At 49.6% G+C, this 26,110-nt stretch overlaps 1 protein-coding gene and 1 long non-coding RNA gene across 3 annotated transcripts; one reads left to right on the top strand and one right to left on the bottom strand.

Moving 5' to 3' along the window:
- Positions 1–17,426: 17,426 nt before the first annotated feature.
- Positions 17,427–20,652, bottom strand: Nfkbia (NFKB inhibitor alpha). Its single transcript, XM_087911800.1, has 6 exons — positions 20,336–20,652; positions 19,690–19,798; positions 19,143–19,353; positions 18,792–18,880; positions 18,409–18,669; positions 17,427–17,971 (listed from the first exon to the last, which is right to left on the bottom strand). Exons 1-6 carry the CDS (start codon positions 20,560–20,562, stop codon positions 17,924–17,926), a joined length of 945 nt encoding a protein of 314 aa, XP_087767926.1. The 5' UTR covers positions 20,563–20,652; the 3' UTR covers positions 17,427–17,923.
- On the top strand, positions 19,353–24,836 carry LOC148120526 (uncharacterized). 2 transcript variants are annotated; one of them, XR_015739250.1, is made up of 2 exons: positions 19,353–19,496; positions 24,549–24,836. It is a non-coding gene; the product is annotated as an uncharacterized LOC148120526 (long non-coding RNA). The 2 variants fall into 2 exon arrangements; XR_015739251.1 differs by lacking the exon at positions 19,353–19,496 and adding an exon at positions 20,079–20,156.
- Positions 24,837–26,110: the final 1,274 nt, after the last annotated feature.

Below are 26,110 nucleotides of genomic sequence, written 5' to 3'. Positions count from 1 at the left end.
TTTATGTAAGAGATGGCTGAAAAAGCGTAAGAATGGCCACAGGACACACAGCAGCCTTCTGAAGGTGTGATCCGTTTAGGGAGCTGTGCGCACACCTCCTCTCCAGCCATGTTCCAGACGCAGCTGTTGCAAACAACACTGCCACACAGTAAACATTTACTGATATTAATAAAATTTAAAGGTTAATTAATTGATTCAGAGGAACCAATTCATCCGGAGGTGCCCTTTTTACACTGGCGGCTTGTTCACAGTCATTTGATAGAAGGTCAATACTGCCTGATCTGGAACTTTCTATGTAACCCACGCTGGCCTTGTCTTTGCAACAATGTTCCCATCTCTACAGCCTGGTGCCTGGATTAAAGGCATGTGCCACCAAGCCTGTTTGGTTTTCATGGTTGTTTAGATGTGTCCTCGCTGTGGACTCTGCCTCTTTCTGCTCCTGGCTCTCCAGGGCTGGGATGGCAGGCATGCGACGCTGTACCTAGCTTGAATGCCTCTCAGAAAAGAGACACAGGCACTGTCATGGCGGTACACCTGTCTCTGCTAACCCTCACCAGGGTTACAGGTGTGTGCTGGCTTGCCCAGCTTGTTTGTGGTCCTGGGACCTGAACCTGGGTCTTCTTGCATGTACAGCAGGCACTTTGTACACTGAGCCATCTCTCCAGTCCCCGCAAGTCTTTTATATTTGGAACTCCTTTCTTTTTTTATGTTTTTTATTCTTTTCTTGCTTTCTTCCTTTTCTTTTTCTTTTCCTTTTGATCTCTTCCAACACCTTCTCACATGTGGTAAATATACAGACAGGTAGGTGTGATTGGGTGTGTGCACACGAGCATGCGTGCACACACACACGTAAATAAAAAAAAGTGTTTTTATTGAGCTGTATCTTTTCCTCCACTTCTCTCCCTTCCTCCCCCTCCCATTCTACCCTCTCCCGTGGTCCCCACGCTCCCAATTTACTAAGGAGATCTTGTCTTTTTCTATTCCCCACACAGATTAGATAATAAAAAGATTTTAAGGGGTTACAAAATTATATATGTCCAACTTCATGAAGAAGACACTGCCCAAGATGAGTAAGACAGTCACTGCAGTCATGCTGAGAACACCCGGATGCCATAATGAGTTTTCCATTTGTTAAAGTTCAGTCTGCCAGGCGGTGGTGGCGCATGCCTTTAATCCCAGCACTCGGGAGGCAGAGGCAGGCAGATCTCTGTGAGTTCGAGGCCAACCTATTCTACAAGAGCTAGTTCCAGGACAGACTCCACAGCTACAGAGAAATCCTGTCTTGAAAAACCAAAAAAGAAAAAAGAAAAGAAAAAAGGAAGTTCAGTCCAGTTCTCTCTACTTTGGAGGATATTTTATTCAAGAAAATACCTTTGCAATGAAAGAGACTTAAACTATAAGGAAAAAATGTGTGGATTACAGTAGAGAGTTTTTCTGTTCCCAGGGACTTGTGTTTGAGCAATGACTGAAAAGGGCTTCTTTATTCTAGCTTTATTTGTATTTTTCAGACTTTCCCCCAGTGTTAAGCAGAACGGAGAGAAAAGGAAAGAGAAAGCGGCATATGATTTTCCTTTTCTTTTTTAAATCTCTTTTTAGGTTTACCTTATTTTGTGTGTATGAGAACTTGGCCTGCATGTATGTCTGTGCACCGCATATGTATATGAGAACTTGGCCTGCATGTATGTCTGTGTACTGCATGCATGCTTGGTGTGTAAGAAAGTGATGAGCCTCCACGTGGGTGCTGACAGTCGAACCTGGGTCCTTTGCAAGAGCAATGAGTGCTCTTAGCCACCAAGCCAACTCTCCAGCCCTGTGTGCGTGGGTTTTCAATAAAGAGCCAGGAGAAAAGTAGACATGGTGGAGGTGGAGCCGACGAGAAGAGGCGGCTGCTGGGACTTCACACAAACAGGACAGTTTCAATAGGAATATCGAAAAATAAAAGAAAGAAAATAGCTCTTAGGCTCAATGTCTATTTATTGTTTTTTTAATTTTTAAGATTTAATTTTATTTGCATGAATGTTTTGCCTGCATATATGTACATTGCGTGTGCCCACAGAGTCCAGAAGGTTGTGTCAAATCCCCTAGGACTGGAGGTATGGGTGTTGTTAGCTACCACGTGGGTGCTGGGAACTGGACCTCTGCAAGAGCAGCAAGTACCCCTGGCTGCTGAATCATTTCTCCAGCCCCCTCCCCTTTTTTTGAGATGAGTTTTCAGTATGAAGTCTTGACTGGCCTAGAACTTGTTATGTAGAGTGCAGTGTAGCCTTGAACTCAGAGAGATTCTCTGGCCTTGACCTCCCGAGTGCTCGGACTAAAGACATCTGCCGCCACGATCACTACAAGCATATTTATTAAAAAACCATTTTCAAGCACCTCACTGGGAACACTGAGAGTCAAAGGCACAAACTTTGCCCCCAATCGGGTACCAAAGGGGTGCTAAGTAGTCACAACACAGTGTGCCAACTGCCAGAGTGATACAGCAGGGAAAAAAATGATGGCCCAGAATGGTGCCTAGGGTATCATAAGAACAAAACCCACAACTGCCCAAAGCCAGGCCCATGCCCTGAACATGTATCCTAAGTAACTAGCTGGATGACCTGGAAGGTTGCTCTCCAAAGTCAGAGCTGGGAGGGAGGGGAAGGAACTCGAGTATACTAAAGGGGACGCTTCCCTTTGCAAATACGATATTCCCGGGAGGAAACATGCTTTGGTTGAGATGTATAAACATAGTGGGGTTCTGGAGGGGTGTTGAAGAACCATGGAGGGAGGCTAGAGAATCTGCAGGTCAAAGAGTCTGCCAGCCCCAGCTGAGCCCGGGGGCAAAGGGGAAGGTTGGAGAGGGAGTACAGTGGCCTTTGGGACACAAACAAGTCGGGTTGGCAGAGACAGGGTGGCAAGCTGACCACAGGTACTTGAAGGGCCTCACTCCCACGCCTCACTCCCAAGTCCTGCCAACCATTCCCACCCCACCCCCATACCCCAGATAAAGGACCTTTGACTTCACCTTGAGGGTGAAGGAAGTCTTGCTCCAGGGCTGCATGAAGCGGGGGTGGGGGGGGTGGGGGGGTGGAGAAGTGGGGGGGTGGGGGGGGAAGCAAGAGTTACAGCAGCATTCTGTAGGCCTGGATCAGCAAGATGGAGACAAAAGGGAGCTTGAGGCTGGCTGCCATTGTAGGGTGCCCACAACCCAATGCCAAAGCACCTGGCCTCCTTGGGGGAGATCATCTCTTACCATTTACCTCCAGGACAGTGGAAGAGGTCCAGTCCCTGCCTCTCCTGATTCTTGCACCAGCTGGTAGGAACTGGAATGTGGTGTCTACAGACCAACTGGACACCTAGGGATTTGGCTCTGGGGTGAGTGAGCCGAGGACACTGTAGCTAAAGGTCATCTCCAAAAGCAGGTGCAGCGGGCATGGCTGCCCTGTGGGTATCCTGGCCACGATTGCCTCTGGCCCCCAGAGCTCTTCCAAGCTCTGTCTCTCTTGTCCATCTTAGGAGGGCTCCACCTCTGTGGACTGCCATTAAATTCCTTGGTGCTGCAATTAGCTGCTTCTGGTTATTCCCCGTGAGGTGAGCCCTAGGCTGGCATCTACCACTTAGTGACAAATGTTGATCCTTCAATTTGTTCTTCACTGAGATTTGTTTGTGTTTCACCCCCATGGACTTTCTCTCTTGTGGATTGCAGCAACTTCCTACATAAGCTTCCTTTACACCCTTAACTCCCTCAAGCATCCCTGACTTTCTTTCTTTCGTTTGTCCTTCCTTCCTTCCTTCCTTCCTTCCTTCCTTCCTTCCTTCCTTTCTTTCCTCCTCCTCCTTCTCCTCTTTCTTCTTCTTTTTGTTTCTTGAGACAAGGTTTCTCTGTCTAACAGCCGTGGCTGTCCTTGAACTCAATTTGTAGACCAAGGTAGCCTGGAACTCATAGAAATCCATCTGCCTCTGCTTCCTGAGTGATGGGATTAAGGGGTGTACCACCACCCGCATTGGTGACAGTTTTTTTCTCTTAAGATTTATTTTACTTTTCACTATGTGCACATGGGGGTGGGAATATATGAACCTGCATGCTGGTGCCCGTAAAGGCCAGAGGCCCAGGTGGAGTTATAGACAGTCATGAGCTACCTGATGGGTGACGGGAATCGGAACCACTGAGCCACTCTCCAGCCCTGATAACACCTCTTTGTTTGTTTGTTTGCCTGTTTGTTTTAATTCAGTTATTTTACTGTTCAAGAGCCTAGTGTAACCTGGATTTTTCGTGAACACCCACAATCCTAGTGTTCAGAAGGCCAAGGCAGGAAGGTCTTAGGTTCAAGACCAGACAGGCTGCTTAGTGATAGTTCTCCAAAAACAAAATAAGCATAAGCTCTGTACAGGTCGGGGGAGATGGCTCAGTAGCTAAGAACTTCCGCTGCTCCTGCAGAAGCCTCGGGCCCAGCTCCCACACTGGTTGGCTCACAACTGCCAGAGGCTCTGACCTCAGGAGTCTGACCTTCAGCCGCGTGCACATTCCTGACACAGACAGTGCTTACGTGTAATTTAAAACAATAAAAATACGCCTCTTAAAAAAAAGCCAGCATGCTTCCTGTTGTGCACAGGTCAAATCTAGATGTCCATGGCCTTCTTTCACAAGCCGTTCCTCTGTAATCTGACTGGAGAAGCCTGGGATCTCCATGAGAGGCTCCAAGGAACCACATCGCTGTTTTCCTCTCTTGGGAGGTCCTGTTCCTTTCTTTTTGTCCAAAGCCTGGGAAGAGTTTGGGGTCAAGTTTGATTGGCTCTGCATCTCACTGCAGGAACTTGGTTTGGGGCAGTCACTGACCCTCCCTCGGCGGGGGGTGGGTGGGGGGGAGGTCACTGCTGTCCTCTGTAGAAACCTTGGGTCATGTGGTCTGGTCCGTGGAGGAATCATTCAAACACTCCCTTTCTTTGCCTCCTTCCCGTGGTGCGACAGTCCCTTGAGTTATGTGGGGCAGGTGGGTTTGTACCACTGAACCTCAAACTGAAGACCCGCTGGGCACGAAGGCACGGGCAGAGCTTCTGATTGGCCACCGCTCTGCAAACAGATCTGACCAGGTGAGCCTGGGATGCTGTGCTCACAGGACCTGCCGCTGTGAATTGCTGTCCGGGCCACCTGTCTTCCACACTGTGTACACCGTCCAGCCCTGAATCACTCACTCTCTGACCAGTTCTACTCTGATTTTTTTTTCCTCCAGCCAAGCACATGCAAGCACAGGCCCATTTGAGACAGTCACCCACTGGGCTGTCTGTCCAACTTCCAAGGCTGCTCTTCCTTCTGGTCATTGCCCTCCAAGTGTCTAGATGTGACCAGGGTTTAGTACAGAGATTTTAGGAGTTAGGTATGCCCTAGTTTTTGGAATGCAATTAGCTCTGTCTGAATCCTCTCCCTGGGAGGGAATGTTGGGAACGTATGGGGATGGAGGAATAGGGGCTGTAAGTGCTGGACCGAAGATGGGCTCATCTGTTACCCTCTGGTCATCCATGAGCATGTTGGCAACACGGTTGCACTCTCCTGCTGAGCGGCAGGATACAGAGGACTCTCTCCTGTAGGAAGAACACAGGCAAGGCATCCTCTGGGATCAGAGCTGCGTGGGGGCCGGAGTAGTGAACTCCTGAAGTCCTTTTAACCCCCCTGATTCACTATTGCCGCCGCTAACATCTTTCCTGAGGTCATCACTCAAGGGCCAGGTACCTTTGATGCAAGCAATGCCCACTAAGACTTAGATCTTGTCCTGTATGTCTTTCGCTCTCCTTTTCCGAAGGACCGGGTTTGTGGGTCATGCTCAACTGTGCGCTGTCGTTTCTGAGAACAAATCGAAAGCAGATTTTATCGTCTGAAAATTCAGGTAGCAGAGGCAAGAGGTTTTTGGATTCAGGATCACATTGGACTGCGTAGAAAGATCCATCTTATAAGGACAGGGGCTGGAGAGATGGCTCAGAGGTTAAGAGCACTTGCTGTTCTTTCGGAGGACCCAGGTACCATTACCAACACCCACATGGTGGCTCACAACTGTCTGTAGCTCCAGTTCCAGGGGATCCAATGTCCTCTTGGGCCCCCGAGAGCATCAGACATGCATGTGGTACACAGACATATACCCACGTGAAACACCCACTCACATAAAATAAAAATAAATCTAAAATTAAAATTAAAAACTAAAAGTGAGGGGAGCTTCATTATCTTTATAGATGGGGAAGCCATGAATAGAGTTATATCTCTCTGATTTTTTTAATTGGTGTAAAAATTCTATTATGCATAAGGATGTAACTGAGGGGTAGTATGTGCTGAGTATATTTAAAACCCTGGGCTCAGTCTCCAGGTATTCTCTACCCCTCCTCCCCCAGCAAACACTGATATGATCCTTAGGGGCAGACGTGGTGGCCTCTTCTTGTCACCCCAGCACCTGAGAGGCAGAGGCAGGAGAAGCAAGAGTTCAAGGTCATCCTCAGTTACTTTAGGAGTTAGAGACTCCTCTGGGCTTCGGGAGACAGTCTCAGATAAACAAGAAAACAACCAGGCTTTGTGTCTCACACCTACAATCCCAGCCTTTGGGACAGAGAGGCAGGAGAACCACGTGTGCAAGCACAAGCTCAGCTGCAATGTGTCTAGTCTGAGGCCTGACCTACTTGAAACTATGTTTCAGAAAACAAAGACCAGTTTAAAAAACGCTTGTGTAACCTTTAGCTTCTGGGCTAAGTGGTAAAACATTTGGGGATGACTTTGATGCTATTCTGGCTGGTTGGGCAGTTCGAAACTGGGGAGGGAGGCAGGTGCCAAGTATAAAGGAAACAAAATTGCTCATGAGCTCATAGTTTAAGTGGGAAAGGGGGTTATTTTAGTGTTCTGTCCCCAGGGGTGGGCATGCCAAGCTTTCTGTAATGAAAACAACAACAGCAACAAAACTAGAAGGCAACTACTCAACGACAACTATTCTTGAACTCTTCAGACGCACGTCAGTTACATCTGTCCTCTACTGTTTTCTGTGTTTGAAGGCTGTGTTAACTTGAAGAAACGCCAGCCGCTCCCTGTCCTGGCCCAGCCTCCTTACGCGGCCTCACCAGAGCAGCCTCAGCTCTCACACTCTTTCCTGGAAACTTGAATCAATTGGTTGTATGGAACCCATGGAGACACAGGGTCAGGGAGGTCAGCTTTGAGGGACTGGATGCCAGTCACACTGTAAACTTACCTTCCCTCCAGCTCTCCAAACTATTTGGAGATTCTGAGGGCTCCCTGGAATTCTTTCCACAAATCTCCTGTCTCCCTAAATGACCCACAAGTAATTTCTTTTTCTATCACCTGAGTATGGGTAGTAGATCATTAGTGTATCAGTTAGGGTTTGATTGTGTAAATTACTTGGCAACACACTTTTCTCTTTCATATTGCTCACTGAAGGTGTGTTTATAGCTTACAAACGTCCTTATCCCTCAGCCCTCAGCCCTCACACACCTTTAGTGTCGCAACAGGGATGAACTCTCTCTCTCTCTCTCTCTCTCTCTCTCTCTCTCTCTCTCTCTCTCTCTCTCCCACAGTGGGAGAAGGAAAGAAAGGCCTCCATAATAAAATCCCCTTTCCTGGATTGAGGAGTTGGGTCAGCCCTTAAATGTTTATTGTTCTCCCAAAGGATCAGAGTTTAGAGTCCAATATCTGCCTCAGGTAGCTCACAACTGCCTGCACCCTCCAGTGCCAGGAGATCTGATACTAGCTTTTTTGCTTGTTAGTTTTGAGCCAGGGTTTCTCTGTGCATATCCCTGACTGTCCTGGAGCTCATTCTGTAGACCAGGCTGGCCTCAGACTCAGGATTTGCCTGTCTCTGTCAGCTGAGTGCTGGGTTAAAGGTGCACACCACCACTGACTGACCAGTGTGATGCTCTCTTTTTGTCCCCAAAGGCACCTGCACCCATGTTGCATATAGGTACACAGAGAAACACACAAATCATGAATTAAAAAAATTTCTTTAAAAAAACGTTCTCTTTCTGCATTACGAAGGGAGGGAGCAGGCTCTATGTGTCTTCCTAATCAGCTGTCATACAGTGGGCATTACCCACCACCCTGGAGGCGCTAGTCACTACCCCAGCAAAGTGTGTCCATCACTCAGTGGGATGTTTCAAGGACACCAATGTCCTAGTGACCTGTGGCCTGGTCCAACACCAACGACAGGAGCAAAGGTTGTTTTGGGGGCCTCTCAGAGGTCAGACGTTTCCCTGACATGGGCCCAGTAAGACTCTCAGTTTCTTACCTCACATCAGCCTCATGGCCACTGCTGTGGGCTCCTGAGTGGTAGAAGCATCGAGAAGCTGAGAAATATGGGCAAAGAAGCCCCTTTCCACCTTCTGTTGGAATAGGGTCATCGTGAGTCAAGAGGGAGGACTAGAGGCCCCAAAGCGTCCTGGGGATCTGGTTCCTCTGGTCTCGGGCAGTTAAGAGTAGAGGAAGGAACGTTGGCTCAGGGCATTGAGAGCCCTCACAGCTAAAGCGGTCCTTTGCTGAGCATAGACTGTGTGTCAATCCGTTACAGAGCTTTATTGTCACCATGGATGTTACTTGACTTTCATAGTAACTCTGACAGCAGGGAATCAGGGTGACTCGGGTACTGAGACACTAGGTCACAAGTGCTTGAGCAAGGTCAGGATGAATCTCCCGTGGGTCAGTTGTCACCCCAGAGGCCACTCAGTCACGGCAGCCAGGGGTGTGTTCGAGGTGCCTCATCCCACTCTGGTGGGTCTGTGGAAACATGGTCTAAACTTAATCACAGATGACCTCACTAGGATTGCCTGAGGCTCTGAGCAGCTGCCTTTTCTCCCTGCTGCTGAGTTCCTGCTTTCAAAAGTCCCATGAAAGGTGGAGGTGGAGGTGTGGCTCAGAGGTACAGGGCTTGCCTAGCTTACACAGGCTCTGGGTTCATCCATAATTTTGCAAAAGTTAAAACATATGTGTATGTTTGTTCTCGCATGCACATGGGTGCACGTGTGTACACACACACACACACACACACACACACACACACACACCACTCTGAGGTAGTCCCTGAGTGAGGTGCAGAGCTGGGCTGGAGCCCCTTTTAGCTGCAACCCACAGGCTTTCCTCACACTAAGGTCTAGTGTGTCAGGGCTGCAGCCAAAGCTGCTGCAATGGGTTAGATGCTTATGCCCCCTGACTGACTTAGGGTTTCTGTTGCTATGATGAAACACTATGACCACAAAGCAAGCAGGAGAAGAAAGGGTTTATTTGGCTTCCACTTCCACGTTGCTTTTCATCACTGAAGGAAGTCAGGACAGGAACTCAAGCAAGGCAGGAACCTGGAGGCAGGAACTGATACAGAGGCCGTGGAGGGGTGCTGCTGACTGGCTTGTTCAGCCTGCTTTCCTATAGAACCCAGGACCAGCAGCCCAGGGGTGGTACCACCTGCAACTGGCTGGGCCCTCCTCCATTGGTCACTAGATGAGACAATGCCTTACAGCTGAATCTCACCGAGGTATTTCCTCAAGTGAGGCTCCTTCCTCTGATGACTCTAGCTTGTGTCCAGATGACACACAAACCCAGCCAGGACAACCTTCAAGTCCCCAAATGATGGAATCAGGAAGTGGGCTTTGGGTCAGAGATTAGGCCATGAGATCAATGTTTTGTAAAGAAGAATCCAGAGAGCTAGCTCTCTCCTTCCGCCATGCTGAGATGGGGTGGGGGGACGGGACAATGCCATATGATCAGAGAGCAGGTCCCTACCGTACCCCCAACCTGCCAGCTCTTTGATCTTCAACTTCAACCTTCACAACTATAAGAAATCGATCTTGGTTGTTTATCTCGCTGCGGTATTTGGATGTAAGCAGCCTGAACAGTCTCTGCCAGCTAAGTGGTTTAGTTTCCCGTGCACCGTCAGTGGGGTGAGGGCATAGCTCTGTGGGCAGAGAGCACTTTCCAAGTGTGTGTGAAGTCCTGGCTTATATCTCCCCTCCCTCATCAACAGGGCATGGATGTTCATCGCTATCATCCTGGCATTAAAGAAATGGAGCCAGGAGAGCCAGAAGTTCAAGGTCCTCCTCAGTTATGTGTGAGTTAAGGACAGCCTGTGAGACAAGACAACCGATTCTCACTTCTCCAGTCCCTACGAGGCAGCGTTCCAGCTTCTTCAGTAAGGGAGTTTAGACAATGGAAGTTCAGGGTGTCACAGGTTGATGCAGCAGCTGCAGCTACTTCGATTAACAGCGGTAGAGGCCTTAGAGAGAGGCAGCCATCGAGTTTTGACTGTCCTTGGCAGGATGAGGAGGCTCACCCTGACCAGTAAGAGAGCTCCGAGATGGAGGGGGCAGGGTTGGGAGCCAGCACTGCCGCACATGCCTGCAGCTTCTCCTTAGATACTAAAGCTGTCTCTGAACTCGCGCTCCTCCCTGATGCTCTCACGATTTCGTATGCCTGGAGCAGTTATTATTTGATAAATGACACCCACGGGTCTTCTTATTCTCCCGGGGCTGGTCGTCTGGCACTTGGCGGTGTGCTTCGTGGTGTGGGTTAGCTAGAGAGGTAGATTAGAGCTAAGGCTTGTCAGTTGCAGGTGAGATTCTAAAAGAGGCGAAACGTGTTTTCTGAGCCCCTCCTCCACGTTCCCTGTCCCGGTCAGCGCCCCCCACCAACACACACATTGCTTATGCGCTCATGTCCTGAGTGTCTTATCTTTCCCCCGTCTTGGTGTCTATTGCTCAGGTCTTTAGGCTCGATGGCTAGTTATACGGAGGCTGCTTTCTTCTGCCCCCAGTTCATTGTCTACGTGAACGTGATCTTATTTTTCCATTATCCTGCATTACAATAACTTTACTATTCCAGGAGACTCTTGCCCAGGCAAAGAACAGATTATTCATTCTAGGAATTTCCCCAAAGATCCCGCGACTCTCTACGAGGAAGCATCCCTGAACGTTTCACACCTGTGCCGGTCAAAGCCCTGGCCTTGCTCTTTCCTCCAACATGGAGCTGTTATGTCTTGCCTCAAAACCAACAATGCCCCTGCTGTGGAAAGGCCCTCTCGTTTGATATCAGACAGTACTTGTCTGTGAGTGGTGAGACCTGCCCTCTCCCCTCCCTCCTGTGGCCAGCAGGGGGGCCCCCTCCCTGGTGCTGGTCCATCCCTGCTAAGCCCTTTGCTGTCCTGGCTGGCTGGAAATGAGCTGATCCGGTGCTCCAGATCAATGACTAGGAGCCTGCCAACGTCGCTTTTCTCCTGAACAGAAATCTGAAGCAGTCCTCCCAGAGTGCTTGTTTGATTGCACTGACGCTAGCTAGGCCCTGGTGAGAGCCAGGCCAGGAGACCTCCAGAGCCCGGATGACCAGGGTTCTTTATGTTATCTGAGCACACAGAGCTGCTCTTGGGTGTTATGGGGACATGAGTAGGCAGCCGTGTACACAGAGCCCCTCGTGACTTGACTGGCGGTGAAATGCTTTTCCTCTCCGGCCCTCAGAGACTTTCGTGGGTAGTCACGGTGGGCGGTTAGTTATTCCCTAGTCTAGGCCCAAAGAAGACCCGAAGAGAGAAAACTCCTCGCTTCCATTGTTTTTGTAGACTGCAGATGCACAGCCTAGGTCTCTCCTTAGACCAAGGATCACTGTGTTTAGGAAGAGAACAATTGAATGTATGTGGACAGAGAGGTCTTTAGGGAAAGGAGAGATGGCTCAGCAGTTAAGAGTACAAGTCGCTTTGCAGAAGCCGAGTTCAGTTCTCAGCACCCAGGTCAGGCAGCTCATGATTGCCTTTAACTCCAGCTCCACAGGGATCCGACAGCACTGACCACCTGGAGCACCTGACAGAGAGAGAGAGAGACAGAGACAGAGACAGAGACATGTGCACACGCACACACAGAGACACACTGAGAGAGAGACAGAGACAGAAACACACAAACACAGATAGAGTCACATACACAGAGATAGAGAGAGACAGAGACGGAGACACGCAGACATACAGACAGAGAGACAGAGAGACAAAGACAGACACACACAGACAGAGACAAAGACAGACATGCAAACACACACACAGAGACACACAAAGAGAGACAGAAACCAGAGAAAGAGAACACACACAGAGAGACAGAACAACAGAGACAGACAGACAGACAGACACATGAACACACAATTAAAAGTTAGTTTGTTTTGCTTTTTCCAAAGGTCTTCCAGAGGGCTTTGACCAGACACAGAACTTGCTGTGTGGCAGGGGCCTAGTGTGGGAAGAGGTCCCCAGTGACAGGTGAAACAGCATCCAAAGGAAAACATCACCAAGAAACGTAAAACGGGCCTGGTGCCACTTGCATTTAGTCCCAGCTCTCAGGAAGCAGAGATGGGTGTTTTTCTGTGAGTCTGAGACCAGTCTGGGCTCCTAATGGGCTCCAAGTCTGTTAGTTACACAGTGAGACCTCATCTCCAAAAACAAACAAGCAGGAAGAAAGACCTGACCTCTGGACAGCTCTGGCCCAGAAGTCGTTCCCTGGCCCTCACTAAGTTACACTTGTCTCTATCATACTTATTGTCTTTCTGTCACACTCGTCTCTGTCACACACATCTATGCCACACTCATCTTTGTCACACTTGTCTCTGTCACACTCGTCTCTGTTGCACTCGTCTCTGTCACACTCATCTCTCTGTCACACTTGTTGCTGTCACACTTGTCTCTGTCACACTCATCTCTCTGTCACACTCATTGCTGTCACACTCATCTCTCTGTCACACTCATCTGGATCACACTTGTCTCTGTCACACTCATCTCTCTGTCACACTTGTTGCTGTCACACTTGTCTCTGTCACACTCATCCCTGCTGCACTTGTCCCTGGGCATGCCTGGAGATGCGTAAAGTGCCATGACGGTTTTAAAGTCTGACCAGATTGTTTAATGTGGTGGCCTTGGGTGACCGGAGCCTCAGTCCACACGACTGGAAACTCCTGGGAGGAAACTAAAGCCTCACTTCCTTTATTTAGTGCCACTAAAACTCACAGATAAAAATGTCAGGGAAGGCGAAAGACGGTGTGAGCCCGTGCCTGAGTTCCGTGGGGTTACTCTACTTAATGGCCTCTGAAGAAGTCAACCCGTTACGGTACAAAATAAAAATATGGTTAAGTTTTTAAATTAAACTTTATTTTATTATTGTGGATGGCGTTGGGGGAGGGGCACATACGTAGCCTTCACTGGTCTAGACTAGCTGTGTAGACCAGGCTGACCTTGAACCGGCAGAGACCCTGTGCTGGGATTAAAGTAGCCACTGTGTTGTTTGTTTGTTTGCTTTAACACTATGATGATGATGATGAGGAGGAGGAGGAGGATGATGATGATGATGATGTAAGCATGTATGTATGTGATGGGGGTGTGGGGCACCTGCATGTATGATGACTGTGTGGAGTCAGAGGACACATTCGTAGAGCTGGGTCTTTCCCTCCCTCTTTGTGTGGGTTCAGGGGACCAAATCTGGGTCATTACACTTCTGCAACAAGTGCTTGCCCACCGAGCCCTCTCCCTAGATACATGCCCTGCTTCTTAAGAACATTTTATTAAAGACCTTTAAAACTACTTTTAAAAGTTACTGGGCATGGCAGTCCATGCTTGAAATCCTAAAACTTGTGCTGGCGCTGGTGGCACACACCTTTATCCCAGCAACCTAGAGGCAGAGGCAGGAGTTCAAGGCCAGCCTGGGCTACAGAGGGAGCCCAAGGACAGCCTGGGCTACAGCGAGCTCCAGGACAGCCACGGCTACACAGAGGAACCCAGTCTCCAAAAACCAAAACCAAAACAAACAAACAAAAAAATCCTAACTCTCACAGGAAATGAGGTCAAAGGATTGCCCCGAGTGGTCTGGCCTCAGACTTGCTAGAAATGCAGACTGGCCTGGCCTTGAGCTCCTTGCTGCTCCTCCTGTGACCAGGATACAGGCGTGCAGCTCAGCTGCCTTATGTTGGGTCCTGTACGAGAAGGTGCAGAAGTTTGTGCCCTGGTTTGTTGTGGCCATGTATGCTGGCAGAGTGCCACAGTCTTAGTTAGGGTCACCATTGCTGTGATGAAATACCATGACCAAAGCAAGTTGGGGAGGGAAGGGTTCAGTTGGCTTACACTTCCACATCGTAGTTTGTCATTGAAAGAGGCCAGGACAAGGATCTCAAAGGCGACAAGAACCCGGAGGCCATGAAGGGTGCTGCTTTCTGGCTTGCTCCTTCTGCTTTGCTTTCTTCTAGAACAATGGTCCTAACCTGTGGGTCATGACTCCTTTGGCAAACCTCTACTTCCAAAACTAGTTACATTATAATTCATAACAGTAACAGAATTAGTTATGAAGTAGCAACAAAAATAACTTTATGGTTGGGGGTTTCACCACAACAGGAGGAATTGAATTAAAGGGTCACAGCCTTAGGAAGGTTGAGAATCACTGTTTCAGGACCCAGGACCACCAGTCCAGAGATGGCACTACCACAATGGGTCAGCCATCAATCACTAAGAAAATGCCCCACAGTCTTCCTGGTCTTATGGAGGCATTTTCTCAGTGGAGGTTCCCGCCTCTCTGATGGCTGTAGCTTGTGTGTCAAGTTGACACAAAACCGGCCAGCACAACTGCTAAGGCCCAGGTCGTTACGATGCGATCCATTACCTTGTCGGGAAATGTAGGACTTCATACCAGGCTCAAAGCACTTGGGCGAGAACCCGAATTTCAACAATCTGCCTAGGCAATTCAAGTGCACGTTGACTGCAAAGTCCTGGGCAAGCATTAATTGAGACCCAGTGCAGACTTCCTCCAGGCTTATCTCTGGAGTCTGCTGTCACCCTCAGACTTAAAATGACCCCTGAACTGTGCTATGGATGGTGGACTTAATCCCAGACTGGAAGTCATTTTTGCTCTGAGCCCTGCTTGCTTTCTTGCCCCCGTCAAAAAGGTGCCAATGCTGGGTTGTTAGCTAACTGGGACAGAAACCTCAGATCCCCTTGCCCCTTACTCTGCATTGGGTGACCCTGCCTGAAACTCTGTCTCTCTCTCTCCTCCTAAGCAAGGGGCCCCGGCCAGCTCATCCGTGGGCCTCTGGGAGGACTGGAGAATAATTCTTCATAATGCAAACGAATGAATGAGACCGAGAGTCCGTCCCACTTCTCGGGAGGGAAACACACAGAACAGCAAGTTTCGGTTCCTGTCATGTTCCCTTACTTCAAACGTGGAAACAACCTGGATATTTCTGTACAGGGATCAGAGGTTGGGGAATGCTTCTCTGGGTGAATTCCTGAATGAACTTCGAGAAACCTGACCTTTCTTATCAAACAATTACCCTAGGCAGGTTAGTGAAGTGGTGAGGCTTGGGGACACGGCAGGGGGCGGGGGCGGGGCGGGGCGAAAGCTCCTCTTTGCTCAGTTCTGGTTGTCATCGGTTAATCACTTCCAGGACGTGAGACGTTTCAATGTGAGCCACCCCCACTCCCATCCTTCAGCGTTTCCAGGCCTTAGATTGCTCAGACTGGAGTTTCTTTCCTCCTTTATAGAAAAACTCTCCCGGATGGAAAAAACCGGTCCACCTGCCCTGTCAAGGCAGTGTGTCCGGCAGCAGCAGGAGGGACAGGCAGGATGAACGAAGAACTAAATTCAAGGAAGTTGCTCACATGGCTCTATTTCCCCGCAGGCTGTTACTTCCCTCTTTCCCAGGCTCCTTTATCTTTTCCTGTCCTAACGAAACTTCCAGGAGAAAATCAGGGGTGTGAAGGAGGGCTTTCTGTCCAAACTATCCTGTTGGGAGCAAACTGAAGACTTAGGATAAGTCACTTCTGTTCTAGATTTTTCTCGCGCCATCTAACCAGCAGGCTTAATGGAGACAGAATGAGGGACGAGGGTGGATTTCGGTGTTTCACTGAGCCTAGCTACCTCAGGATTTGTGCAGGTCATTAACTCCACGGTCTCACGTGACTCGGAAGAGCACCCTCCCTCCGCCACCACAGAGGATGGTGGCCCTAGGCCAGAGTTGGTCTCTGAGGTCAAGGAAAGGTAGACCACCTCTACTTGTTCTGTTTCCCCAACCTTCCACACAGAACAAAAGTGAGCCTGTCTAGGTGTGTCCTGGTTTTAGTGACCCTCCAGCCTCAGCCTCTCCGGGGCTGGGATTAAAGGCGTGCGCGAGCAAACCTGCCTTAAGAAGCCAAGGAGGACCGTTAAGGCCATCACTTCCAAATCAGAACCAAGTGTCTCCCCTTTGTTCATTAGGATATTAGGATTCTCTCTTGGGTCCGCACGTTTCTCACTTAGCTGAGTGTGCCTAAATCAGCATTGCTGTGGTCAGCACTGGACACCTGAACAGGTGCTCTGAGGTAGAGCCTGGGGCACCTGGCAGGGGACACAGGTGCTTAGATCCAGACAGACTATGGTTGCAGGAGTGAGACGTGGCTAGCTTTGCCCAGTCTGCAATAGTGCTTTTTCTATATAAGACACAGAGTGTTGGGGTAAGAGGAAGATGAGCACCATTCTTTTTGACATCATGTGTGGATCCAGAACTGGATAAGGAAGCATGGTATCTGCTTGGCTAAAAGCTGAAGCACGTTCATTTTATTTACCTACCGTTCTGCATTTGACATGTCACCTCACTTCTTTCTCCCAAAACAAGAGATGTATTCTGAGGACAAAAACATTAACTACCAAGCATCTAAATGCAATTTTCACAAGTGACTGACATTGTGAAATCGCCTTTGGCAGAATCACTCAGTAGAATCAGTACACTGTGCGCATGAAAAGACTTCCCCCAAGCTTCCTAGCCCTGCGACTACGGTTAGTGACGAAACAGATGCGTGGCCTTATGGTTAACAGCCTGCAAACAGGGCATTAGGTAAGGGAGCTAGCTTCCTCTCCTCAGCGTTCCCCGCACAAGCTGTTCTCTGACTCTCTTGCTTCCCCTGCGAAACACAGGATGTTGTACAATAGTCGTACTTTTTCTTCCTCAGCACTAGATGCCCAGCACTGTCTGTTTTTCCTAAGTCTTGTGCAATGTCTATGACAGCCCAGTCAATAAATGAGAAGTCTCGAGGTGACTGTCTGCTGGGTGTCAGGACGGTACTTCTGAGTCCAGGCCCACTCTTGGGAACTTTCCCAGCTACGGCAAATGAATTCGGCAGATTCCTCTCGTCCAGACTACGTTCTAAAGTGACAGCAGGGTTCTGGAACCGCTTAAATCGAGGAGAAAGTGACAATAGAGCCTTTGGTGACAGAGCAGGTGGCTTGTTGGTACCCCAGCCCAAGGCTGGCATTTCCTGTCACCCTAGCAGGAGCCTGTCGCCCACACAGGGGTTACAGGGCTGCTGCAAAGCTTCGCTGGGAGGTTGGGCCTAAAGTGAGCTGCTCTGGGCTTCCTTAGCTGGCTGTGTACCCCACCCCCCACAACCCCAGCTCTCAGCCCCCAGCCCTCAGGAACAAGCTAATGAGCAGGACAATGCTGTTTGTAAAAATCTGTTTAATAAATATACATCTCAGAAGTACCAAAATAATTACCAACAAAATACACCATATACAACATTTACAGGAGGGTAACACACACCGCAGTCGGGAGTGACGTAAGCACACACCACTGAACACCTGGTTCTCACACGGGAGGACACACTGGGGTCAGCTACTAGATCTAGGGTGGTTCAATCAAAAGCACAATAAATAAAATGTGGTCCTTTCATTAGCGTCTGGAAAACCACCCCCCAATCCCACAAATATGAACTTCAAAAGACATTTTCTTTGAATTCCAATGATCTGTTTCCCCAAATTTCACAGAAACAACAAAACGAAGGCTGAAATCACCGCAGGGGAATGCTCGGGGCGAGACCATGTGCCGTGTGCTGGTAAGGATACCCCCTTTTTTTTTTTTTCCTTTTCTTTCTTTTTAGAAAAATAAAGCTCTTGTTTTGTACAAATATACAAGTCCGTGTTCTCTGACGCTTTGCACTCACAACGTCAGACGCTGGCCTCCCAACACACAGTCATCATATGGCAGCTGAAACAAGAGGGGGAAAGGCGAATTAAATCCCTAGACATTGCGAAGACGGGAGGGTTGCTTCTGCCAATAACTCATATTCTCGGGCTCTTTCCTTCTTAACCCAAATATAACCAATCCCCCGGGTTGTAGGAGCTTTCCTTTATTGGTTCTCTCCTTAAAAAAAAAAAAATCTAAGCTATTGCAGGAGGTGTACCTCAATGGTAGAACACACGTGCCTAACAACACGTGTTAAGGCCTGGGTTCAAGCTCCAGACCCCCGCCCCCAAGGATAAGTTATTGAAGCGAATCAGAGACAAGCTCTTGGGATACAGGTTTTGCAGGCTGAGTTTGAGAAGTTAAATAATTACGATGCGATTCCTAGACTAAAGACTAGCTCTAGGGACGTGAGAGGGCCGAGGGAGACTGGGCCGTCCTGGTAGTACACGGACGCTCACCTCATCCTCCGTGAACTCGGACTCTGTGTCGTAGCAATCCTCATCCTCGCTCTCCGGTAGCGTCTGGAGGTTTTCCAGGGTCAGCTGGCCCAGCTGCTGCTGTATCCGGGTGCTCGGGCGGCCCCAGGTGAGCTGATAGGGGGAGTAGCCTTGGTAGGTGACTCTGTTGACATCAGCGCCACACTTCAGCAAGAGCGAGACCAGGTCAGGATTCTGCAGGTCCACCGCAAGGTGGAGGGCTGTCCGGCCATTGCAGGGCTCCTGAAACCAAGAGCCATCAGGCATGTTTAGGGTGACATCTGGAAACACGCTTGCAGGAAGAATGGGTTGGGAAGAGCTCAGGAGGAACCCAGGGGGTTCCATCTGGAAGGAGATGTACTCACCTGCGCATTGACATCTGCACCCAAAGACACCAAATGCTCCACGATGCCCAGGTAGCCATGGATGGAGGCTAGGTGCAGGCACGTGTGGCCTAGGGATGACATAAAAATTATAACTACTTGTTTCAACACGCACACAGCTCATGCCCTATCTTCTCACGGGACAATCACAAATATCCCAAGTTTTTAAGAACTCAGTTCTGGGTTTGGATTGAAAATTACATAGGCACCAAAGTGAGAATTTTAAAAAGTCCATATTGTCTGAACTTTTTAATATGTTGAGAGTTGAAGCTCTAGCCTAAAGTGGGCCCACCTCTCCCTTCCCTGTGTCCTGGGATGGACGGGCAGACCTACCGTTGTAGTTGGTGGCCTGCAGGATGGAGTGGAGATGCTGGGGTGTGCAAGTCTGTGTCAGGACTCCTACACTGGCCAGGCAGCCCAGATCACAGGCAAGATGTAGAGGGGTATTTCCTCGAAAGTCTCGGAGCTCAGGATCACAGCCAGCTTCCAAAAGTGCCTCAGCAATTCCTGGCTGGTTGGTGATCACAGCCAAGTGAAGTGGTGTCTACAAACGGAAGAGGAAACAGAAAGGGGATAAGCCATGGGGCAAACCCATCGTCTTGGGTTTCCTGAACCCCAGACACCTCCTAGCAGTGGATTCTGCTCCTCCCAGATGGCTACAGGACATCAGCAAACACGAGGCCCCAGGTGGGTCATAAAACCAAAGCTAAACCCCCGGGATTTTCCTCAAGCTCTAAAACGTTGGCTAATTTGAATTTTGTAAAAGGCCAGGGCAGATAAGAGCTCGGTGACTATTAATTTAGAAACTCTTCGGGGGCGACTGAGCTAATATCCAACTCCGCCACCAGGTCAAAGAGGGCACAGCTGGGCAAGCGCGCACCTGCTGCAGGTTGTTCTGGAAGTTGAGGAAGGCGAGGTCTCCCTTCACCTGCCGAATCACTTCCATGGTCAGAGTCTTCTCTTCATGGATGATTGCCAAGTGCAGGAACCTGAAGGATGACAGGGAAAGCCCCCAAGGGGCGGTGAGCGCACTGCGTGGGGCCCCCAAGAGGCGTGGGCTGCGGGGGATTGCGCAAGGCCGGGGTTTCTGGAGGCCGCGACCCGCGGTGTTTTCCGCGAGGTTATTATGAGCTGAGTGTTCCTGGCAGGCGCCCAGGGACTTTCCGTGCGCCACCCCCCCTCTCCGGGCGGGCGCCGGCGAGACCGGCCCGCCCTCCCCTCGGCCGCCCGGAACGCCCTGTACTTCCCCCTCGCCGCCCCGCGGCTGCGCGCTAAAGTCTGCCAGGCTGGGACTTGGCGTCCCCGCTGCCGCCCCGCCCCCCGACCTGCGCTCGGCGGCTACGCCAGGTCTCGGGCGCCCGGGAGGGGGGTGGGGGAACTGGGGAGAAGGGAGATGGGGGCAGGGGGTGGAAAGAAGGCAGAGGCCCAGGCGATCGCAGCCCGGCCGGCCGCGCCGTGCAAAGCCCCGAGCGCGCCGCGGGCCTCCCCCCGCGCGACCCGGCTCGCCCGTTCCCGCCGCCACTTACGAGTCTCCGTCCTCCGTGAGCTGCTGCTTCCAGGGCTCGGCGGCCAGCGGCGCCTCCTGCGGCTGCAGGCGGATCTCGCGCAGCTCCTTCACCATCTGCTCGTACTCCTCATCCTTCATGGAGTCCAGGCCGCTGTCGTGGCGATCGTCCACCAGCCGTTCTTTCTTGAGGCCATCCCGCGGGCCCTCCATGGCCCAGTCCTGGCCTTGGCCGACCGGCTGAAACATGGCTGCGCGGGGCTGCGTGCGGGGCTGCGCGGGGCTTGCAAGCTGCTGGCTGCTGGGCTGCGAGTTCCGACTGTTGTAGGCTCGCCAGCGCCGCCGCGGCGCCCTATAAACGCTGGCAGGGGATTTCTCAGGGGCGGGGTCAGGCGGGGGAATTTCCAGCCAGTCAAACTAGAAAAAGAACTGGCTCGGTCCTGGACTGTGGAGCCTAAGCCTAAACCCAGGGCTGGGGTTCATTGGAGAAACTCCCTGGGATGAGCCACTGGGGTCATGTACGGGGAACTTTTTGATGAGCCCTGAGTGGCTGGAAAGTCCTCCCGACCAGCCCCCCTCCCCTCTAGGTACTTCCCTGCAGCCTGCACTCAGTAAACCCAGGCCTCTGCAAGAACCCTTCTTTCCCTGGGGTTTCCCACCGTCCGTTCGATGTGGGGTCCTGAGCTGCTGAGATCCCAAGGACGCAGACCTGCTGGGCGGTTCCTCTTCGCGACTTGCCACTCTGCAGGTCCTTTCCGATTTTTGATCTTTTGAAACCCCAAGAGTGGAAACGCTGGCTGGCTGCAGGGATTCGCTTCTCTTAAATTTCTTCGAGGAAGGACGGATGAGTGCTTCTAGGCCGTCTGTGTTTTGCCCATTCCAGGCTCTTAGTAGTGCAGGGACATTTGGCTGCCCCCCCCCCCCATGAAGCTGGGAAGCTTTGACATTAAAAACACCCAAGCGCTTGGAGAACCCCTAGATCATTTTTCTAGGGGTCGATAATCTTGTCCCCTGGGGGAGGGCAAACTCTAGCTCTGTATGGGGAAAAGTGCTAATAGGAACCACATTTTTTTTTTTTTCAAGTTAGGCAAGGTGTTAGTCTTTGTAGTAGTTGTAGCTTCCTAGCAACAGTAACTATTGATGAGTTCTTGTGTCCAATTTACTTCTTACTGCAGGGATGGAGGCTGAGCTTATGGGGAGTGCCTAGCAGAGGAACTGGGTTTGTAATTTAGCCAAGGCTGGCCCTTCAATACAGCTAAGAAAGTAGCTGCAAGGCATCCTGTTGGAGGCTCAAGGCTGTCCTCGCAGTGACTACATCTGAACCCTGCTGGCTCTCCCAGCTTCCGCTACTCCCCAGAGAGAGGGACTTGAACCTGTGACCCTCTATTCCACCTGCAGACATAGAATGGCTGCTTCTACCCCTTCCCCACCTACAAGCCTGCAGCTGTGAGCCGAACTCATTAACTTCTCCTAGAATTAGCGCAGGAAAAGTAGAACAGATCGGAATTTGTCAGAAACAGACCCAAGAGGCCTCTCTAGTTCTGCAGATGTCTGGCGAGAGTTGAATGATCTTCTTCTTAATGAGCCATATACCAACTCACCTCTCTCTTCATAATTCCATCCCTCCCCCAGTACATGGATGTGAGGACCCTGGGGAAAAGATGTAAAATCCAGGAAAAAACAAAAAACAAAACCCAAACCCTCGAGGTAGAAAGGATGATATGTTATAATGAAAACTTCCCCAGCGAGTTCTTTTCAACTCAGGCTTGGTCTGTAAATTTGCAATTGTTGAGGTGAAGTGGGATTGATTGTAAGGAGACCTCAGTTCCAGGCGCTATCTTTCATTAAATACATTAGATGAAGAAGTAGCTTACCTTTTTTTTCTTTTTGGATGCTATGCTTGTTTTTTTATAATAGTGACATTGGATTTGTGTTGGTGAGGTGATTTGAGGCAGGGTGTGCATTGTAGTCCTAGGTTGGTCTGAAACTAACTGTGTTGTCCAGGTTAACCTGGCATTGTTAGTAAAGACTTCTTCCTCAGCCTCCCTGAGTGCTGGGATTGCAGCTGTGAGCTGTCAGTCCTGGCATTTTTGAGATATTTTGTGGCTTCAAAATTGTGTCATTTGTCTACAGAGACATGCCCCAGTCTGCTCTGGAAGTATGAGCATGGGCTTTTGGAAGCATCACAGTGTAAATTTTTGGAGGATCCCCAGCCCTTTATGCCTCACACTGTTCTCAGAAGTAATGTTGTAAGCCAGGTGTGGTTCCCATTTTCCTAAAAAGAAAGACGAAATACTAGAATTTACCCAGGCACCCCATGACAGCTTATCTAATCTCTACCACAATATAGTAATCATTTTGCTAAAGTAGATGTCATGTTAATGCTTGGAAACACCTTGCAAGAGAAAAAAAGAGACAAAATATAGTGCAATTTGGAATATACTCAAAGTATTTAACTGAGTTCGAGGCCAGTGTGGCTAACATAAGATCTGTCTTGAAAACCCCTTTCCTCCCTCGCGACCCCTCAAAAGTATTTTCTCTTCCACCTGGGATGCAAAGTTGAGGGTATGCACTTTTCTATCTGGAGATTAGTTCTTTAAAAGTGTATAGCAGGAGCCAGGAGGTGGTGATGCTAATGGCAGCGGAGTGGCACAGCCTTTAATTCCAGCATTTGGGAAGCAGAGGCAGGCCAGTCTCCAAATCTGAGGCCAACCTGGTCTACCGAGTGAGTTCCAGGACAACCAGAGATACACAGAGAAATCCTGTCTCAAAAAAAAAGAAAAAAAAAAGTATAGCAGGGGTTGGAGCAATGGCTCAGCCCAGCCCAGAGTACTGGCTGCTCTTCTGGAGGATCTGAGTTTGATTCCTAGCAACCACACGACTTTGGGTACCAGGCAACCAATGTGATGCACATACATACAGGCAAAACACTGATACATGTAATATTTTTTTAAGTAATAAAAGCTTTAAATCATGTATCCTATTTTAATGTTTATTTTTAAACAATGTATCCTAAAGTTTAGTTAAATTTTAATACATTACTTTAAACAATATATCCTAAATTAAACTTTGTAAAAAAAATTACTACAGTTCGAACTCAAAGCCCTACCTATAAAAGGTGCATCAGAGGATGATTTGGGGCTGCAAGGATAAAAATGAAGGAGTATGTGTGTTTATGTGTCCTTTGAGATTTCCTGTCCCTACCACCTCAGGCCTTTTGATCTACGTCCGTATTGTTTAGTGTGACACCTAGTGGCAGGAGTTAGACCCTTTCTGGGTCATGGCAAAGCCTTTTGAAACTTTGGGAGGGGCTGAACCTATATGACTTATCCCTCCCTGGGATTTCCCAGGGAGGTACCTTTTGTTTACCTGCTGCCAGGGAGATGCGTGGAATAAAGTGAGCCGGCAGGTTGTCTCCCCATATGGCTTAAGTCAACAAACGGTACAACTTGGGGGAAAAGAATATCAGAACCATAAGCAGGTTTGCATGCGGACACACGGAAAGGAAGGCACTAGACAAAGAAAGCGTCTGGCTTTTCAGCGCTGAGAGAACTTGTGGATCCTTCCATACTTCAATTTTCTCTCATTGGCAAACATTTTATCTAAGGTTAACCACTTTTAAAATGTTAATGCTTTATGTGACATCTATCTATCTATCTATCTATCTATCTATCTATCTATCTATCTATCTATTTATCTATCTATTTACTGGGACGAGTCTCACCATGGGGCTCTAGTTGGGCTCCAGCTACAGTCCTCTTGCCTTGGCCTCCTGTGCACTACTATGCCCAGCCCCGGCTCTATGTTTGTGTGTGCACAGCTGGGAAATGACCCCAGGATCCCTTGCAAAGGTGCTAAACACATACTTTGCCACTGAACTACACCTCGATCTTTTTTTTTCTCTGTTTAATGCAGAATGCAAAAATAATAAGTTGTACCTTGTAGCGACTTAGTGCTTTAGGCCGGGATATAGCCTCTGGCAATGAAAAGGTAGCCAGAGGCACTGTGGGGCTTGTGGACTGGGCACTTCCACAGGGAAGGGGCATTGTCCAAGCTTCCTGAATCCTCCCCGGTGAGACGAAACCTCCCACCTTCATGGAGACAGTTTACAAGTTCAGCCAGGTGCTCCAACTTTTCCCTTCTTCTCTGCTCCTCCTCCCCCCTCCCCCAGCTATGGGCAGGCTGGCTTGTGCCAATTGGCCAATGTCTGAAATTGTTTTGTCCTCTGTCAGCAGAACTCCTGAATGCGACCACCCATCATCCCCAGCGGAACTGGGCTGGAAGACAGAGGAGCAGGAGACCTAAGGAGTAGGCATGGGAGACATGCTGTATGGCCAACCCTGCTGAGACAGTGTGAAGCCAAATGTGCCTCTGTCTCTAACCCAGACTTCTGTGGTGGCTAGCATCCGCTCTGTCCGACCCTGGAAACCCCACCCCACCCCCAGCTATGGATCTTTTCCCACAGAAAGGCAGCTGTCAGGACTTCCATTTGCACCGAGATAAAAATAAACCATCCAAGCCTTCGTGCGCTTCCTTTGCTGCAAATCTTACAAAGTAATGGAGATCAAAGCCTTGGAGGATGTCAACCACCTACGGGGGGGGGGGGGGGAAGGCCAGGCTGGTCTCACAGGAGGGTCCGGAGGAAGCAGTGGGTCGCAGCAGCCCGCACCTTTTTTAACTTCCCTCCTTTTGAGGTCAGGCCGAGTTGCTCTGATGGGCTGGGTGTTCAGTTCATCTTCAATTTGTCAAATGAATCTTGATGTGGAGTTTCCCAACTTCGAAGATATTACGACAGCCAGTCCTGGTGGCCCGAGTTTGTAATTCCAGCTACTCAAGAGGCCCAAGGCAGGAGGATCAAAAGTTCAAGACCTGCTTGGACTACCATTGAGTTCAAGGCCAGCCTAGACTAGTGAGGCTTGCACTGAAGTACTATGTAAAAGGGGCCTGGGAAGAGAGCACACAGCTAAGGCGCTGGCCTATCATGTGTGATAATTGAAGCTTATGAAAGCCGAAGCTGGTCCTAGCACTCAGAGGGAGAGGCAGGCAGAGCTCTGAGTCGGAGGCTGACCTAGTTCACAGAGTGAGTTCCTGGGCTGCACAGAGAAACCTTGTCTCCAAAAACCAAAAAGTAGATAAGACAGTTCCAGCACTGAGGGGGAAGGGGACACCAGGTCCCACTCCTAACCAAGAAGCTTTGTGCAATTGCTACCTGCTGGCAAAAGGAAAATCAGGTTTCTCCAAAGGAGCGTCCCTGGGTGTATCAGCCACACTCCAGGATGGGAGTAGATGGTTAACACAAAACAAACTGTTCTGTTTTTGCTTTCATCTTTATTTTTGTTGTATGTATATGGTTGTTTTGCCTGAATGTAAGTCTTTGCACCACGTGTATGCGCTGCCTACAGAGGCCAGAAGAGGGCGTCAGATCCCCTCTGGGACTCGAGTTTTAGGCAGTTGATTTGTCTGTGGGAGCCAGGGACGGAACTCAGGTCCTCCACTGAGCCCTATCTCCAGTCCGCATGTTTTTATTTTGTTGTTGTTAATGTGTGTGAGAGAGCTTTTGTTTCATTTTGTTGCGGCAGGTTTTGTCTTATTGTTTTCTGTTTGTTGTTTTTCATTGAAAGAATACAAATTCTTTAAAAAAGGAGTGAAATGGCCATGCTGCCAAGCAGGCGGTATGTTTCCTTGAATAGAAAAACCTCCAAACCCCACTCACAGAGGACACCTTCCAGCCAGCAGCGTGAACTGCAGCAGCCTCAAGTCTTACAGCTGATGAATAGGGGCCTTTCCATTGTAACCG

This window comes from Myodes glareolus, chromosome 11 (genome assembly GCF_982192425.1).
Source record: "Myodes glareolus chromosome 11, mMyoGla1.1, whole genome shotgun sequence".
Lineage (NCBI taxonomy): Eukaryota > Metazoa > Chordata > Mammalia > Rodentia > Cricetidae > Myodes > Myodes glareolus.
Note: the sequence above shows the minus strand (reverse complement) of the source record. Positions and strands in the feature narration are given on the sequence as shown.